This window comes from Vombatus ursinus, unplaced genomic scaffold, assembly GCF_900497805.2.
Source record: "Vombatus ursinus unplaced genomic scaffold, bare-nosed wombat genome assembly UNPS02014863.1, whole genome shotgun sequence".
In the NCBI taxonomy this organism is placed as follows: Eukaryota; Metazoa; Chordata; class Mammalia; order Diprotodontia; family Vombatidae; genus Vombatus; species Vombatus ursinus.
In genome coordinates, this window is record NW_020954641.1 from 32,581,707 (window position 1) to 32,598,443 (window position 16,737).

The window sequence follows — 16,737 nt, forward strand, 5'->3', positions numbered from 1 at the left end:
TCCTGCTTGCATGTTTTGTCAGCTATGTGGGGCAAATGTTAGGGCTGGGTGAGGGGATCAATATTCCTGAAAGGGCTTCCTTGTGCTCAAGCCCAGGTTCACTGGAGCTGATGTTGCATGTACTGGACTTTGGATCTCCCTAACCTTAGGGCTGAGAGAGAGCCTAGGGTGGTTGCTCTGTGGCATCCCCTCCTAGGGAAAGGGACAAAACAAAGAAGGCCCACTTTATGTGTTAACTGTAGAGAAGGGTCAGGTTAGGAGTGAGCAGAGACACTTCTTGCTTCCACAGAACATGGGGCCTTGGAAGCCCTAAGTGTGCCTGTTTGTGCATGTGTGGTCAGGTGAGTGAATCAATATTTACTTGGATCTCTGCATATCTGAGGGTGTAAAATGAACCCCTGAAGTGAATGCACAAGGGGCCAAAATGTCCTCCCCACCCTGAGATTCTGCCAGCATTTAGCAGCAGAGGGAAGGGAAAGAAGAAAGGAAGAGTCCTCTGGGTCTCCATTAAGATTCATAGGATAATAAGATACAAAAATAAAATGCTAGAATTCTAGGGGATTGTAGAACACAGAATATAGAATGTCAGAGCTGGAAGAATCTTAGAAAACAGAACATGGAATGTCAGAGCTTGAAAGGATCTTAGGAAAGACTATCAGGAAGAGTTGGAAGGGACCTTAAGGGATTATATTATCTAGTAAAATCCTGCCCCAGGATCCTCATTCAACAGATGAAGAAACTGAGGTCCAGGGAGGTCCCTGTTTGCTCTTGCTTTCCCCAGAAAGATGTGTGACCCTGGGATGACAGCCTTTGAACCTGAGGCTCTGGGAAACCTGGTCGAAGGCCTGGACTTCCATCGATTCTACTTTGAAAACCGTGAGCAATTCCTTCCCTCCGTGGTGCCTGTTGTCTTCTCTCGTTGCTTGTCCTGCCGGCTGGCAGCGTGTCTCAGCCTCCTGGGAATAGCAGTGTGACAGACAGGGCCCCTGGGCAGCTCAAGACCCCGACAAGCCTGCAGGAAGCCCCATGCGGAACGTGGGTTGGTACCATCTCAGATCCCTCTCCTAACCCTGGTCAGGCAGACTGCACTCCCCAACCCTCCCCTGTAACAGCTAGAGGCAGGGACCTCAGGGCTCACAGGAGGGACAGGGGGCAGGCAGCCCTTCCCCCAGGGTCCCTGAGAAAAGAGTTGTTATCACAGGGGCACGCTGGGCAGATTCTGTCCAGCGTGGTCCTGACCTCACAGGCAGTCCGGCTGGCCATTTGGGATGGAGGTTTGGGTGTGTTAGCGGGGCAAAAGCCGGGGAGGACCTCACACTGCTGTACCCCGCCCCTGTCTGTGTGCCATGCAGCTGGGCCTCTGTTCTTCATGTCTGTGAGTCCTTAGTCCTGTGCATTCCCTCGGCAGGGCTAGCATGATACTTGGGGGCTGGTCTGGGGCTTCCGCAGGACTGTTTCTGCCTTTGCCTGTTTTCCCTGTTACTGGCTCTGAAAACTCCCCCGGCTATGTTATCCTAAGGGGCCCTCATGGAGTCGCAGAGTTGGAAGGAACCTTAATGGAGCAGTAAGCCCAACCTCATTTTTATAGATAAGAATACTTATACTCAGAGAGGGGAAGGGACTTTTCCAAGGACACCCAGTGAGATAGCAGGAGAATCAGGACTAAAAATAATAGCTTACATTTTCACAGTACTATGAGAGTCCCAAGTGTTTTCTTAGAAAATCTAAGCTCCTGGGGCAGCTAGGTGGCACAGCGGATAGAGCACTGGCCCTGAAGTCAGGAGGACTTGAGTTCAAATCCAGCCTCAGACCAAACACTTGATACTTACTAGCTGTGTGACTCTGGGCAAGTCACTTAACCCGGATTGCCTAAAAAACAAAAAACAAAAAACAAAAAAGAAAATCTAAGCTCCTTCAGGGCAGGGACAGTTCCACATTTGTCTTTGTATTCCCACTCACTTACTCAATCAATAAACATTTATTAAGCCCTTGCTACATGCCAGGAATTGTGCTAAGTACTGAACTAGCATATAGTAAGTGCTTAATAAATGCTTGTTGATCGCTTGATTTCCTTACAACAACCCTGTGAGGTAGTTGGGGTAAGTATTGTAACCCACATTTTATAGAAAAAGAAATATACTTAGAGATGTGATTTACTCAAGCTCCCCCAGTCAGTGAGAAGCAGTCAGGATTAGAACCCACATCTCCTGTCTCCCAAGCTAATGATGTTTCTATTACCCTTTCCATTACCCTCTCCTCCCATGTTGTCTCCTCTTCATAGGAGGGAGATGAGTCAGGAAGCCTTCATTCCATTGTGACTCTTTGGTCACAGTCTAGCTGATTAAATATTCCATTTGGGTTGGAGTTTGGGGGCCTCCTCCCAGATTCTGTGCCTGGACAGCAAAAAAGGCTTCAGCCACTCTTCCTGACTTTGCCATCAGATGGATGTATCATTTTTGCCATGTGAAAAAGTAAGAGAGATAAAATAAAAAAACAACCCTCTTATATAACTGCAAAACATTCTGTAGTTCTCCTGATACGCACTGGCAATAGTGGAAAGCCAAAGAGATACCCTGGGCCTTGGTTTCTGGGGCCATTAATTTTCAACCTTGCCTACAGCCTGATTTCTTGGCCCCATGGTTCTATGCTAATTTTCCTGAGCACTCCTTTCTAATCCTGTCTTGCCCTGGAAGGGAGACCTGAGGAACCCTGAGGTTCTTAAGGGGCCAAAGTGTTAGATTAGGCAGGTTACTGAGCTGGGAGTCAAGCATTCTTGCTTAGGGTCTCAGTTCAGCAAAATTTTCCCTCTTAAAGCCTCAGTTCCCTTCTCTGTAAAATGGAGAATACTTATACTATCATCCTCATGGGATTGTGAGCAAAATATTTTGCAAACCTTAAAATGCAATGGAAATGGGAACTAATGTCATTATCTGAAAAAATATTAGGGGTTGACCTAGCTGATCTCTAAGGACCCTTACAGTTCTGTGTGGCTTTTGTCAAAGTTTCTCTAGATTCCTGTACTGGGTGAAAGGTTGAATGGGATGACTCCTGAAGTTCCTTCCAACTGTGAGATGCTCTGGTTTTAAGCTGTGGGGATCTATGTGGACATTGCTGTCTGAACTAGCCTGATGTTGAAGCAGGGATGATGGGCTCCTTGCCTCATCTGCTACAGAGAGACCTTTTCCTTCAACACTGGGAAGTATTTTTCTGCAGTAGTAATTCCTCCTAAACTTTCTGCCCCCTCTTACCCTCAAGAAGAGCATTCTGGGGAGAGAGTGGTCTCATTTTCCTCAAACTTCTCCAATAAAAGGATGTAATCCTCTGGAAAACTTCCCTTGGCTCCCAGATGTCTGAGGGGCAAGATAGGGCCTGATGATTGAGTTTCCACCTCTGAACTAAAGTAGACGATAGGTCCCCTCAGTTAAGGGGGCTCTGGGGGGAGCTGGTGAAGGAAAGAGAATGATGAGAAACTTCAGGGTCTCCCAGCTCATGAACAATCCCATGGTTCCATTCCACTTTTACTCCTTGTCCCCCTCCCTCTTTACCCTTCCCTTCTCCTTATTCCCTGATCTCCAGTGTGGTCCAGGAACAGCAAGCCTGTCCATACCACCATCCTGAACCCCCACATCCACCTGATGGGTGATGAGTCAGCCTGCATTGCCTATATTCGCATCACACAATATGTGGACGCCAGTGGTATCCCTCGCACTGCCCAGTCTGAGGAGACCCGCATCTGGCACCGCCGGGATGGCAAATGGCAGATCGTCCACTTCCACAGATCCGGAGCACCTTCAGTCCTACCACAGTGAGATCCTTTTTCTTTTTCCTTCCTCTTCTTTATGTCAGGCTGCCCCCAATACTGAGACTTCCCGGGGTGGAATCCAAAGGGTAGCTGTGGTTTGACTGAATACTGGAACAGAGTCTAAGTCATTATCTCCCAGGTAGACAATCTTCTGTTAATACAGAACTACCCAGTCATTCTAATTAGGTTAGGATGCATCGGTGTCAAAACAGTGTATGATTCTTTAGATTATTTTTAATCAGAAATTATCACAGTTGCAGTCCTGGTAATGGCTGACGTTTCTCTAGCTCTTAACACTATTCCATCTGATCCTTAAGCAACCCTTTGAGGCAGGAAGTACAAGTAACATTGTAGGAGGTTATTTTGTATATGTATTTTTTAAAATGTTAGAGCCAGAAGGAAACTCAGAACATTGAATGACAGCACTGGAAGAGACCTTAGAATAAAGTGTGGGAACTGAGGGGGACCCTAGACCATAGGACATCAGAGATAGAAGGGGCCTTAGACATGGGATCATAGGATCTAAGGCAGAGGGGATTACTAATCCAATCTCTTCGTTTTACAAATAGGGAAACTGAAGCCCCAAGAGGTCAAGTGACTTGCCTGCAATCACACAGGTAGTAATTGTCAGAGCAGGGTCCTCTGTGTTCCTTTTACTATACCAGATTCTTTCCAGATCATAGGATATGGAGTGCCAGAATGGAAAGGGATGTTAACAAGTTACATATTATGATCCTCTTATTTTACAAAGGTGGGAACCAGAGAGGTTAAGGTATTTGCCCAAGGTCACACAACTTAATAAAGTGGGAGAGTCAGGTGAACCCACATCCTTGTTAGGGAGGCTGTTTTAGAACTTAACCTCCACAGGATTTTAGGGTTTTCATAGCTATCTAGAATTTGAGAACATTTATAAAAGCTGTGTTCCACCCTTCCTTACTCCTTCATACTCCCAAACTCAGCTAAAAAAGAAAAGGCATTTGCCTTATCTTTTATGAATCCTGTTGGTTTAGCCCAAATAATTACATGGTTGACATTAAAAATACATGTTTAATTGTTCTACATTTCAAACATGTTTTCTCTAGTAGAACTATTCTGATTGTTGTCTTTTTTTCCCTCCAAAAAAATGTTCAGAGGTCACACTTCTGTGTCTTTTCAATACACTCCCCTTCCCACCCCCATCTTCACCCTCATCTCCGCCCTTCTCCCCTCCCAAGCCACCTAATAATAATAGTTCACATTGATATAATGCCTTGGTGTTGGCAAAGTGCTCTGCCTAGGCACACCATGATGAACGCATTCATTTTTTACAATCCTTTGAGGTTTACAAATGTCAACCTGTTGTCTTGCAACAAATCAGTGAGGGAGGTAGTGCTGCCATTATCTCCATTTAACAGGTGAGGAAACTGAGGCCCCAAAAGGTGACGTGACTTCTCCAAGGTTACAGAACTACTAAGTAGTGTAGCTGAATTTATGAAAACAAACTTATTTGTATTACTTTGCAAAAGGGTTCACTATAGAGTTCCCTTAAATGGCAACATCTCTTGATGTATTCAAAGGAGCATTCATTAAGTGCCTATAACTTGCAGACCATTGTTATCCTTTCTGAGAAATATGAAGATTAGATGAGATATGGTCTCTGTCCTCATACAGCTCACAGGCTATCATATGGCCATTATGTATGCAGAGAGTTCAATAAGACATATTCTATAGATTTCATTAGAGAGGTGCAAAATGCTACAAGAGCAAGGTCTGAAAGGCAGAGGTCATTACTGACTGTAATTTTAGGGAAATGATCCCAGAAAGGGTAGCATTTCATTTGGGCTTTATAATATTGGTAAGGAATTTAGCAGGTTGGGAGGGGTGGCATTCTAGGTTTAGAGAATAGCACATGCAAAGATTTGGGGTTGGGAAAGTATATGGTATGGATAGGAGGTGGCAAGTTGTCCATGTTGGACAGAGTGGTCAGTGTGTTCAGGGAAGTAGAATGAGACAGGTGGCACCAGGCTGTGGACCTATGTGGGTGGAAGTGTCCTGTGGTCATTGAAGGTGTGGGTGTAAAATCAAGAGGCAGCTTGAGAAGAACTAGAGAGACTTTGGAATCATTGCATGGAGGTGAGAAATGAAGTTGTGGGAGTGAGTCAGACTGTCACACACAGCACCCAAAGAGAACAGACCAAGGACGGAACCTTGGGGAGTTACTACCTTAAGGGTCTAGGTCCCAGGGGTGGGGAGCCTGCAGCCTCCAGGCTATTCCTTGAGTTCAGCCTTTTGACTGAGTCCAAGTTTTATAGAATAAATCCTTTTATTAAAGGGATTTGTTCTGTGAATTTCTGAGACTCTAGGAAGAGGAAAAGGAGTCATATATATGAAAGAAAGCTGGTTAAATGTTGACTGTGGTGGGTTTTGGGTTTTTTTTGGGGGGGGGCAACATGGCTTAGTGCGTAGAATACTGGACTTTGAGTCAGAAAGACATGGGGATACAAATACAGAGAATGAAACCATTTCTACTCACAAGGAACTTATATTCTATTTGGGGAGAGAGAGGAGGGAACAAGCATTAATTATGTGCCTACTATACAGGCCAGGCTCTATGCTAAGTGCTTTAGGGAAGGGAATAAGCATTTATATAGCTCCTACGATGTGTCAGGCACTAAGCGTTTTTTACTAATATCTCATCTGATCCTCACAACAACTCTTTGAGGTTGCTGCTGTCACTATTCCTGTTTTATAGATGAGGAAACTAAGTCAAACAAAGTTAAATGACTTGCTCAGGGTCACACAAAGAGTCATTATCTGAGGCCAGATTTGGACTCAGGTCTCCTGACTCCAGGCTCAGTGCTCTGCCCACGGTGTCACCTAGATATTGATGCTTAATACTGCACTGGGACCTTTGGAACATGCTGAATAAGTATAGACAGAAAAGCTATAAAGAGAATAAACATAAGTTGGTTGGGATAGAAAGGTGCTAGCATTTGAGAGGATCAGGGAAGTCTCTGGAGTAGAAAATGATTCTTCAGCTGGGTCTTGAAGGTAGAGAAGGATTTTATGAGGTGGAGGTAAGGAGGGAGGACATTCCAGGCTTGGGGGATGGAGTGCTGTGCCTGTGTGAGGAACAGAGGCCAGTTTGGTTGGACAATGAGGCTGGTAAGATAGTTTGAGGCCAGGTTGGAAAGGACTTTTCAAACTAAACAGAGTTTATAATTTATTCTAGAAATAGTAGCGAGCCACTAGAGTATATTGAAGAGCCTGGTCAGAACTATACTTAAGGAGGGGCAGCTAGGTGGCCCAGTGGATAGAGCACTGGCCCTGGAGTCAGGAGGACCTGAGTTCAAATATGGCCGTTGACACTAGCTGTGTGACCCTAGGCAAGTCACTTAACCCCAATTGCCTCACCAAAAAAAAAAAAAAAAAGAACTGTACTCAAGGAAAATCACTTTGGCAACTATGGAGAGGATAGACTGGAGTGGGGAGGGACATATGGCAGGGAGGTGGGGGCCAATCAGGGGGATGTTGCAGTAATTCAGGCAACAGGTGATGGGAGGAGTTGTTGTTTAGTCAATTAGACGTCTAACTCTTCGTGACCCCATTTAGGGTTTTCCTCGTAAAGACACTGGAGTGGTTTGCCATTTCCTTCTCTAGCTCATTTTGCAGATGAGGAAACTGAGGCAAACAGGGTTAAGTGACTTGCCCAGGGTCACACAGCTAGTAAGTGTCTGAGACCAGATTTGGACTCAGATCCTCCTGACTCCAGGGTTAGCTCCCTATTCACTGCATCACCTTGCTGCCCCCATGACAGGTGGGGCAAGGGCTGAACTAAAGTAGTGACTGTGTGGGCAGGAATACAAGAGATGTTGAAGAGGTAGAATGGTTAGATTTAGTTATGTGAGGTTAGTGTGGGTGAGTCAAGGGTGACTCCTAGGTTATAAACCAGAGATCTGAAAGAATGGCCTTTGACAGAAGTAGAGGAGTTGAGCTGAGTTGAGTTGAGTTGAGTGTGTTTGACTTTGGGCAAATACTGCATTGTCTACATACTGCCCTGTGCCTCAGTTTCTTCATCTGCAAAATGGGGAAGAGTTATATGTAGTTGCCTCTAAAGTCTCTTCTAGTTCTAAATCTATACTTCTATGACCTGTAATCCTAAGAATATTCTACCTATTATTATCACCGTGAGTGTCCTTGTTCTTCTCTTTTAATCCTTCAACTTCTATTCTTCAGCTGAAGCTCCGATTGGGTTGTGCACTCCTTGGCTGCACCACGGAGATCCACCCTTCTTCATCTGTGGCATGTGGCTGCTGGTTCTACCATATGCTGGAATTCCCACCACCATCATCATCATCACCACCACCAAGCTCCTCACAGAAGCCAAGAAAACCTGCCAACCAACTCAAGCCATTGTGCACCAGAGAGCAAACGGCCACAGTTATTTATTTACTTTTATTTTCCCCTTTTTTTCTCTCCCTGTTTTGCTTTTCATTTTTTGATTGTGTGCATGAGCCAGGCCCAGGGGCCCAGATTACCATTCCTCTGCCTGGGTCAGCTGCTCCCAACTCTTGGGACAGAGAATAATGTGGAAGGAAGGGACCCCTCTCCCCATCCTCCCACCGCCTGCCCCATGTCTGGGAGCTAATAATTTCCTAAGTGCATAGCTCTGTTAGCTATGCTGCCTGTTGGACCCAACCCTCAATTCCCACAGCCTACCACTCCTTGCAGAGGTGGGTAGATGGGGAAATCAAGCCTGTTCCATAGTGATGCCAGGCCTGGGTAGCTAGCTAGCTAGCATAGTGAGCAGGTCCCTGTTTGCCAGCTCTCCTGAGGTCTCAGGCCTACCTTCTCTGTTCCTGCCTCTCTTTTGAGGCACTTTTGGGAGAAAGGCAGCTGACCCAATAGAGAAGGTCATTTATGGCAAAGAAGGCAAACTGAGGAATCTGGCTGCAAGCATGAACTAGCCAGATTCTTTGCCTTGGGCTTTCAAATACATCAAATACATATCCCTCCTTTCTGTGTTCTTTCCTTTCCCTTGGTGAATTGCTTTTCTTCTTCTACTGTGCTCTCTCTCCCTTTTCTTCCTTCTGTGAAAATTGAAACTGACTTAATTTATTCACTTATTTATTTTATTTTGGGGAAAACAATCAGTGTTAAGAACACTGGTGCTAGACCAGGGCACTTGTCCTTTCTTGGCGATTTGGTGGGGCCGTTTGCTTCAAATAGGGATTTCATCGAATTCATTCTTCCAGCATAGTTTGAAGTTTCTGCTTTAGTAACACTTGAGAGAGGAAAGTTGATCATCTTTTGGGGGGAAAAAAAAGAAAAACTAAAAGCAACCTTTAGGAATCTCTTCTACTTTGACCGCATGCCTTTTGATATCCAAACTTCTGTGTATTTGGTAAATTGATTTCATGTATTTGCTGCAATGGATCTTTATGTAATAGCTAAACATCTCAGATTACTTTGGGGAAGGGTGGGTTAGGGTAGGGTAGTTGTTTCTTTCACTTTTCTCTTTCTCTCTTTTCCCCTTAACTTCTGAAGCTATAAATGTGTAACAATTGGGTGTCTGCAGTATAGGTGAGCTCTACCTCTCATCCTTGGGGGAGCCTATCCTTTCTACCCTCTGCTGTGCATCAGCCCCGCTGGGTTCCCTTCTGTTATGCTGACAGAGTTGGAGTTGGGAGAAGCATTGCATGCTGACATGAATATTGAAATAGCTGGCCACATCTGACCACAGCTGGCCATGGAGGATGTCAGAAATGACAAGGGAAAACTTGGCCCATTGGAGGAACGCCTTGGCCTCCTGGCTCCCCACCAGAAGCTTTCCCTGGACCTTTATGAAGAACCAAGCCATCTGTGTGGCTCAGTGGACCTTACCTTTAACAGGGCCTTCCCGCAGTGGATGGGAGAGGTCAGAGATCCCTACGTGGCCTGACGCTGTGTGGCCTTTTACCTGTGGGGTCTGATGGTATTTCTAGTGTTTATTTCACCCTTCAGTTTCCTCCTTTCTTGCTCTTACACTCCCTTGGTTTTTCTCCCTTTTCCCCTGGATTGACTCTGACGTAAGATACCCTGGTCCTTCCAGCAGGGCTGTGTCTGCACTGTGTTCCTTGCATGACCTTACACTGTATATGCAGTAAGTTTATTGACAAAATGAACAAAACCAATCATGTGTTTTGGACAAAAAAAAAAAGAAAAGAAAAAAAGAAAAAAAAAGAGGTTGTATTCTCAGTGTTCAATTTGGAATTGTGTTGCTGCCTTTCTGTGTCTCACGGCCTTTGTGTGGCCATGTTTTGCCGGGGCAAAATCATTTCTCCTGACTATCTCAGGAGACGAAGGCCCAGCTAATGAGGGGCCGTAGACTGAGCTTTGGGACGTGGCTCCCATCCAGCCCACTGACCTCTGCATGAATCTTGCATGTGGAGCGAGGGTAGGTACAGGACTATTGAATGATTTCTCATCTGGGCATTTTCTAAGTCTTCCCTGCTTGACTTCTCTGTGAGTGATCTCCTGCCAAATGACAGACGGTCCTCCATCCCTGGTCATTTCCCAGCACCTTTGGGTTTGTTGGTTCCTTTTGTGGGGGTGGGGAAGTGGGAAAAGGGGCCCTTGTGGGTATGGGAGTTATAGCTGGAGGTGGGGGAAAGACAGGGTAATTAGAATTCTGAGGTATATCACTTGGGTCATTGGAGGCAGGGGACAGAAAACCTAACAAGAGTTATTCTGCAAATCATTGAGTCAGTATAATTTTAAGTCATGGTCCTCTTTGCTCTACAGGTCTCTTCTGTAAGGGGCTGAGGTAGGGGGTGAGAGGTAGGGAATATGTATATGTGCTAGTCAGGTTACCAGTATGGCAACAAACAGATGCTTGCTCTAAATCCTAGTGTTTTAGTGGGAAATATTTTCCAGGAGATCAGGCAGAGAGTGTCCCCACCTTCTCACTCAGCTCCCCAGATTAATTACTTAGCAGTCTAAATGGTCTTCCACCAATGCTCCCCTTTTTGTTTTTCCCTTTTAGGAAGCCCTTTTGCTCTCCTTGGCTGTACTCTTGGGCTCTATAGTGACCAGAACTTGCTCAGTCTAATTTCCTCTAAGCTTCTAAGATGTCTTCCCCTAGAGCCCACTTTTCCAGGCTAATCTTTCAATTATAGGTTTCCCTTGTCCTAGAATGAGTGCCCACTATCCCGTCAACCCAGTGGACCAGGCCTCAGGAGCTTGTCATTTCCTTTCTCTAGGCTTGCTTCCCTGTCTGTAAAATGATGGGGTTAGACCAGATGATCTCTGAGGTTCTTTACTGTTTTCAAGTCTATGATCTCCTACCTCTGGTCCCTCAAGGGGCCCTGAGCATATTGGGGGGGGCAGCTAGAGAAACTCTAGACTTCTCTTAGACACTGAAGAGAAAAAGAGTTCTCTCCCCCCCCCTTCTTTCCTCCAACCTCAATCCCTTTCTTGGTACTCTAATAACTACCTGGTAGCCTGACAGTGGAAAGAACCCTGGAATTTTGTGGTTTATCTTTTTCAACTTCATGGTGTCCCCCTTCCCCCCTGGATCCTAGTCTTGGCTTTACTAATGACTCCCTGCCTGACCTCTTCATCTTTAGGGGCCTCAGTCTCCTCATCTGAAGATAAGGGTAGAGTAGGTCATTGGCCCAAATGAGCTTCAATGTCCCTTACAACTCTAAGGTTTCAGCCCAGACAAGCATCTGAGCCATGGGGTTCTTTAATCCCTTGCCAACAGTCTGTTACCTTTTATCAAGAAGTTTACACATCTGTTATCTGAGTCTATTTTCCAAATTGCCTTGTGTGGGAAGTGAGGCAGGAATGGCTACCCTAATTTTTTTTTTTGGTAAGGCAATTGGGGTTAAGTGACTTGCCCAGAGTCACACAGCCAGTGAGTGTTATGTGTCTGAGGTTGGATTTGCACTCAGTTCCTCCTGACTCCAGGGCTGGTGCTCTATCCACTGCGCCATCTATCTGCCCCTGTCCACCCCAGTTTTACAGATAAGAAAACTGAAGAAGGATTTACTGATCCCCATGCTTGTTCTGAATGTAACTCCAGTACCAGCCCTTCTCCTTTCCACCTCATCCTTCCAGAGCCAAGTCTCCCCACCCCTTAGTGCCTTATAGGCTTTGGGACAAACTGTCCCTTCCCCACCCTGCCCCCCACAGTGGCTTTAAATAGTAGCACCCAAAACAGTTAGATGGGCAGGAAAAGCCACTCATAATGGAACTGAGTCAGTGGCCATTTCATTCCCACATATGCCCCTGTGTCTTCTGAACACCTTTTAAAACCATGCTGTGTGAGGATTGCTTGAAGGAACTGGCAATGTTGAATTTGGAAAAGAGAAGGCTTGGGGTGGACATGATCTCTGTCTTCATGTTTCTGTAGGGCTGCCATGGGCAAAGGTGACTCACCTCTCAAAGTCCAAACTAGGAATAGTGGATGGAAGTGGTGGAAAGGCAGATTTTGGCTCAATATAGAGATAGTTCTAATAATCAGAGCCATCCAAAATTGGAAGGGCTTGTTTGAGAGGCAATGAGATCCCTTTTGCTTGAGAGCTTTGAATGTAAATTGGATGACCACTTGTCAGGAATGTCGTAGAGGGAATTCCTTCTCAGGTATGAGTTGGACTAGAGGACCTTTGGGGTCCCTTCTAGCTCTGAGATTCTGTGATTCTAGAGATACTAGAGTCATTAGAATGCTGGTGTGTGTGAGTATGTCTGTGTGTGAATATGTAAGGATCATCCCTCTTCCTCCTCCTCAATTCATCACCCTCAGGTAGTGTGGTGGCCCACCCTCCTGGGTCACCCTCAGCTCTCAGGCTGTAATTCCGTAGTCCTTGTAGATATGTCAGAGTGTGTGGGGGACAAGGAAACCCGTCTCTCTTCTGCTGGGGTCATTCTCTGTCCCATTCCCTACTCCCAAGCCCAATCACTGAAGTGTTGGGGAAAATTTCCTGATTGGGGATTGGAGGAGAGCATTGTACCTTGGTCCTCCTTGGTGGCTAGCTCAGATAAAGGGACACCAGGTATTCAGTGGGGATGGAAGAGGAATGAGAGTATGCAACACATAGCAGGTGGGTATTGGGGTAATCTTCACTCAGGCTCCCTCAGTGTACCAGAAGCCCTTAGTGAAGTCAGATCCCATGATTCCTGTTAGCACTACCTACTCTAACCATGGAGCTATCTGGCCATACTCCAAGAGAAGTCATTCATCGATGCTGAGTAACAATAAGAATAATCACAATGGGGGTGGGAGGAGCACTAAACCTTGAATTTTCAGTCCTAGCTATATGCTACTTAACTGGACTTTGGACAAATCTCTTAACCTCTCTTGGCCTCAGTCTCTCCAAGTACAAAACTAGAGGGCTAAAATAGATGATTTCGAAGCTTCCTTCCAGCTCCGACATCCTATTAGCATATGACCAAGCAAGTATGCTCTTCTCTCAATGCCCATTCATTCATCCTTCCTTTCTCTTCTTAAGGTGAGCTTTCTTCTCTATCCTTAGCACTGTTGCCCCAGAGACACCCATTCGTCCCTCATTCCACCCTCCAAGTGGGGCCAGCAGGTGAAGGTGGGTTGGGGAAAGGTAAGGCAAAGGGGATATGGAGTAGGCATTCTCTTTTCTAACTCTTGCACATTTTAGAGGTATAATGATTTCTGCTCAAATGGGCAGGACCCAAGCACCCAAACTTAGTGTGTGGATCTCTAGAGCCCATGTGATTGCAAAAAAATAAAATAGCACAGGATATATTTTTTAAAACATATTTAAAGATACCCCTTCCCCCACCCTTTACCTCTCTGCTCATGGAGTAAAGCCTGGCCCCTGCTCCTCTCTGGTCTGGGTGAGGGTTGAGGGGACCTCACTTGGGGCATGTTTGCCAGTGTGCCCGTGCTGCATTGTTACTGTTTTTTGGGGGGATTGTTTTTGGGAAATCTGTGGCTGTGACCTGAATAATCACTGTTTCAATTTTATGTTATTTGGGAGGGGGAGGGAGGGAGGGAGGAAGTGAGGGTGCTATCTGTTTTATTCTTGATGTTTCCAGTGCAATAAAGAGCTACTAACTTCTGTGCATGACAAGCCTTGGTTGTTTCTCTCTTGCTGGGTAGTCTAAGATGGAGTGAGGGGGAGACTAGGTCACCAGCATCTAAGTAGCTGGCCTCTGTGCCAAATCATGATTCAGAGAATTAACTGGCAAGGGAGAACCCTAGAGGGCCCTGTTGGCCCCCTTGGAGCTGTCAGATACCATCAGAAGGCATTCAAGTTGGGAAATGGGGAATAGACTGATCTAATGGAGAGAGAGTGCTAAATTTGGAGACAGGAGACCTGGGTTCAGGTCTTGTCCCCTTGAGCAAGTCACCCAGTTCTTCATCTGTGAAATGAAGGGGTGGGACTAGATGACTGAGTATCATAGATTTAGATTTAAAAGGGACCTTGGAGCCCATCTAATCCACCCTCACTTTACAGATGAGGAAACTGAGGCCCAGATAGGTTAAGTGACTTACTCAAAGTCTTCAAGCTATAAGTGACAGTCAGGATTCAAAGCCAAGTTCTTTGACTCTGAAATCCAGAGAATTTCACACTGTACCATACCACTTCTCTGAGAGACTGCTGATGTCTCTTCCAATGTTAAAGGTATACATTTATGATTTTATGATTCTTTTTTGGTCCTTGGCTTTACTCATAGCCCATCTCCAATGCTCTTCCATCCAGGATCCCTGATGCCATAGTCTTCCCCCAAGCTAAAGGCTATTTGGGTCTCTCCTTCTTTCTTAACCGGTACAAAGAATACTGAGATATCTACCTACTTGTTCTTCTCCCCTTTAGACTGTAAGTCTGGCTCAGTAGATAGAAAGCTGGACTTGGATTCAGGAAGAACTTTATTCAAATCCCTCCTCAGACGCTTACTAGCCAGCTGTATGACCTTGTTTAAGTCACCTAACTTCAGTTCTTCATTTGTACTTTATATTATCTATCCCTACTGCAGCTTGCTATTGCTATGGTTTTCCTAGTTCAACTCTTCTGTTATGAGATGAGCTCTAAGTGATTTGTTAAAGTTAGTTCTAGGAGGAGAGAGTTCCCATGGGGTGGAGAGTGATTCAATTTGGGGTACATTGAATCTGAACCTTAAGTAGACTCAGGGGTAACCAGAAAGTGAGATTCCCCCTTAAAGAAACTGTTAGACACAAAAAATGTATATTAGGGGCATTTCTGCTTGGGCACATCCCTTTGGTGGTTGCTTTGGTGCCTGAGAGGAGAGAGAGCTATGAACAGGGTTAGTTTGGAGCCTGGTGGATTGTAGAAAAAAGTCCTGCTTCTTGTTACTGACCAAGGGTTGTGAGAGATACAGAGAGCTCTTCAGGCCTGGGCTGCTGCTGGTCACTTCCTATGGCCAGGGTCCTATAGAATGAGTTTGATTAGGTCACTCCTCAAATCCTTTCAGCTCCAAAATTCTATGTTGTCAGGCTCCTTCTAGATCTAACATTCTCTGGTCTTTGGTCCAAGGCTCCTTCCCTCTCTGATATTCTGTCTTCTCTGTTCTAGGTTTCCTCTTCGCTCCACTGGTCTCTGTTCTGTGTTCTAAGTTCCCCCCACCCCCTAGCTTTGATATCCTGCGATCAATGTTCAATGGCCCTTGTAGCTTTGATGCTAAGACTGTTCCAGGCTTCTTTCAGCAGGTGGCATCATGGGACCAGATTTTTGCAAGTTACCAGCTAAAGGGGAGGGAGGGGCCTAGTGTATCTTCAGAGTTGTGATCCTCAGCTTTAGTTATACAACACTAGTGATTTCCAGAGGTATTGTGAAATTTAGAAAAACAAAATTCATGTCAGTTGATACTATCAACAGACGGCTATTACAGAAAGAGGGAGAAGGAAATTGAAAACTAAGATAGGAGGTTGGCAAGTAAGGGCATATCTTATTTCAACAATTCTATCTTTCAAGGATCGGTGATTTCATCGTTTTGGGTACTGCCACTAATGATGTAGAAGTCTGTCCATGACTTAGCAGATAGTTCCACAAGTTGATGTAGCCAAAAATTTACCACCTGGGGACAAACCTTCTGGTATTGAATTGCTTCTGAACTTAGGTTGGGCTCTTGGACCAATTGCTGGTCCCGTTCCTGGAGTCTTGGTATGGAGCCTGCAAACCTGGTATAGCCTTGGCAACCTAGGGCTGCCCCTGCCACAGTGAGGCATCCATGGGTTTCTCTAACAGAGGGAGGGTTCACCTAGCTTTTTAAAAGCTTTCAGACTTTTGGCCTAGATGAATTCTATACCAGGGCCTTGAAAAAACTTGGAGATGTCAGCTCCAGACTACTACTGGCAATCTTCGAGAAATTGTGGACAACAGGAAGTGGCCAGAAGAGCAAACTTGGTTTATCCTGGAGAAGAGAAGACTGGGGGAAAGGGACTGGGGAAAGGAGGGGATAGTAGCTGCCTTTAAATATGTAAAGAAAGGCCTCTCAAGTCGAAGACATATTGGAGCAGACTTGGATTTAGAAGGAACCTTGGAGGTTGTCTGATCCAAACAGCTACCCAGCATGTAATATCATGGCCTCCGTTTGAGTACCTCTAGTGATGGGGATCTTACTATTTCTCAAACCAGGTCATTCCATTTGACAGCCTTAATTTTTAGGAAGCTGTTCCTTATATTGAGCTGAAATCTATCTCCGTATTACTTTTACTCTTGCACAGTATTGCCCTCTAAGGTAACACAGAAAAATTCTAATCCTCACCCCCTCCATGATAATAACCCTTTTGACATTTGAAGATGGGTAATTATGTCCCTCTTAGATCTCCTCTGGGGCTAAATTATTTCTTTCAACCTATCCTCAGCACACACTTTCAAAAAGTCCCCTCATCACCTGTTCACTTTTCTGTCAATGCCTCTTCTCAAATGTGGTACTCAGAATTCAAACACAGTTCAGCAGGTAAGATCTGACTGGTG

General features: G+C 45.4%; 1 protein-coding gene across 1 annotated transcript in view; it reads left to right on the top strand.

Annotated features, from left to right (window-relative positions):
* The window catches only part of CAMK2A (calcium/calmodulin dependent protein kinase II alpha), an 82,121-nt gene extending 74,029 nt beyond the window's left edge, over positions 1-8,092 (top strand). The window contains exons 17-20 of the mRNA XM_027841888.1: positions 782-876; positions 3,577-3,805; positions 4,372-4,419; positions 8,018-8,092. Coding sequence (XP_027697689.1) covers positions 782-876; positions 3,577-3,805; positions 4,372-4,419; positions 8,018-8,021 — 376 coding nt within the window. The 3' untranslated portion in view covers positions 8,022-8,092. The remainder of the gene's footprint in view (positions 1-781; positions 877-3,576; positions 3,806-4,371; positions 4,420-8,017) is intronic.
* The last annotated feature ends 8,645 nt before the right edge of the window (positions 8,093-16,737 follow it).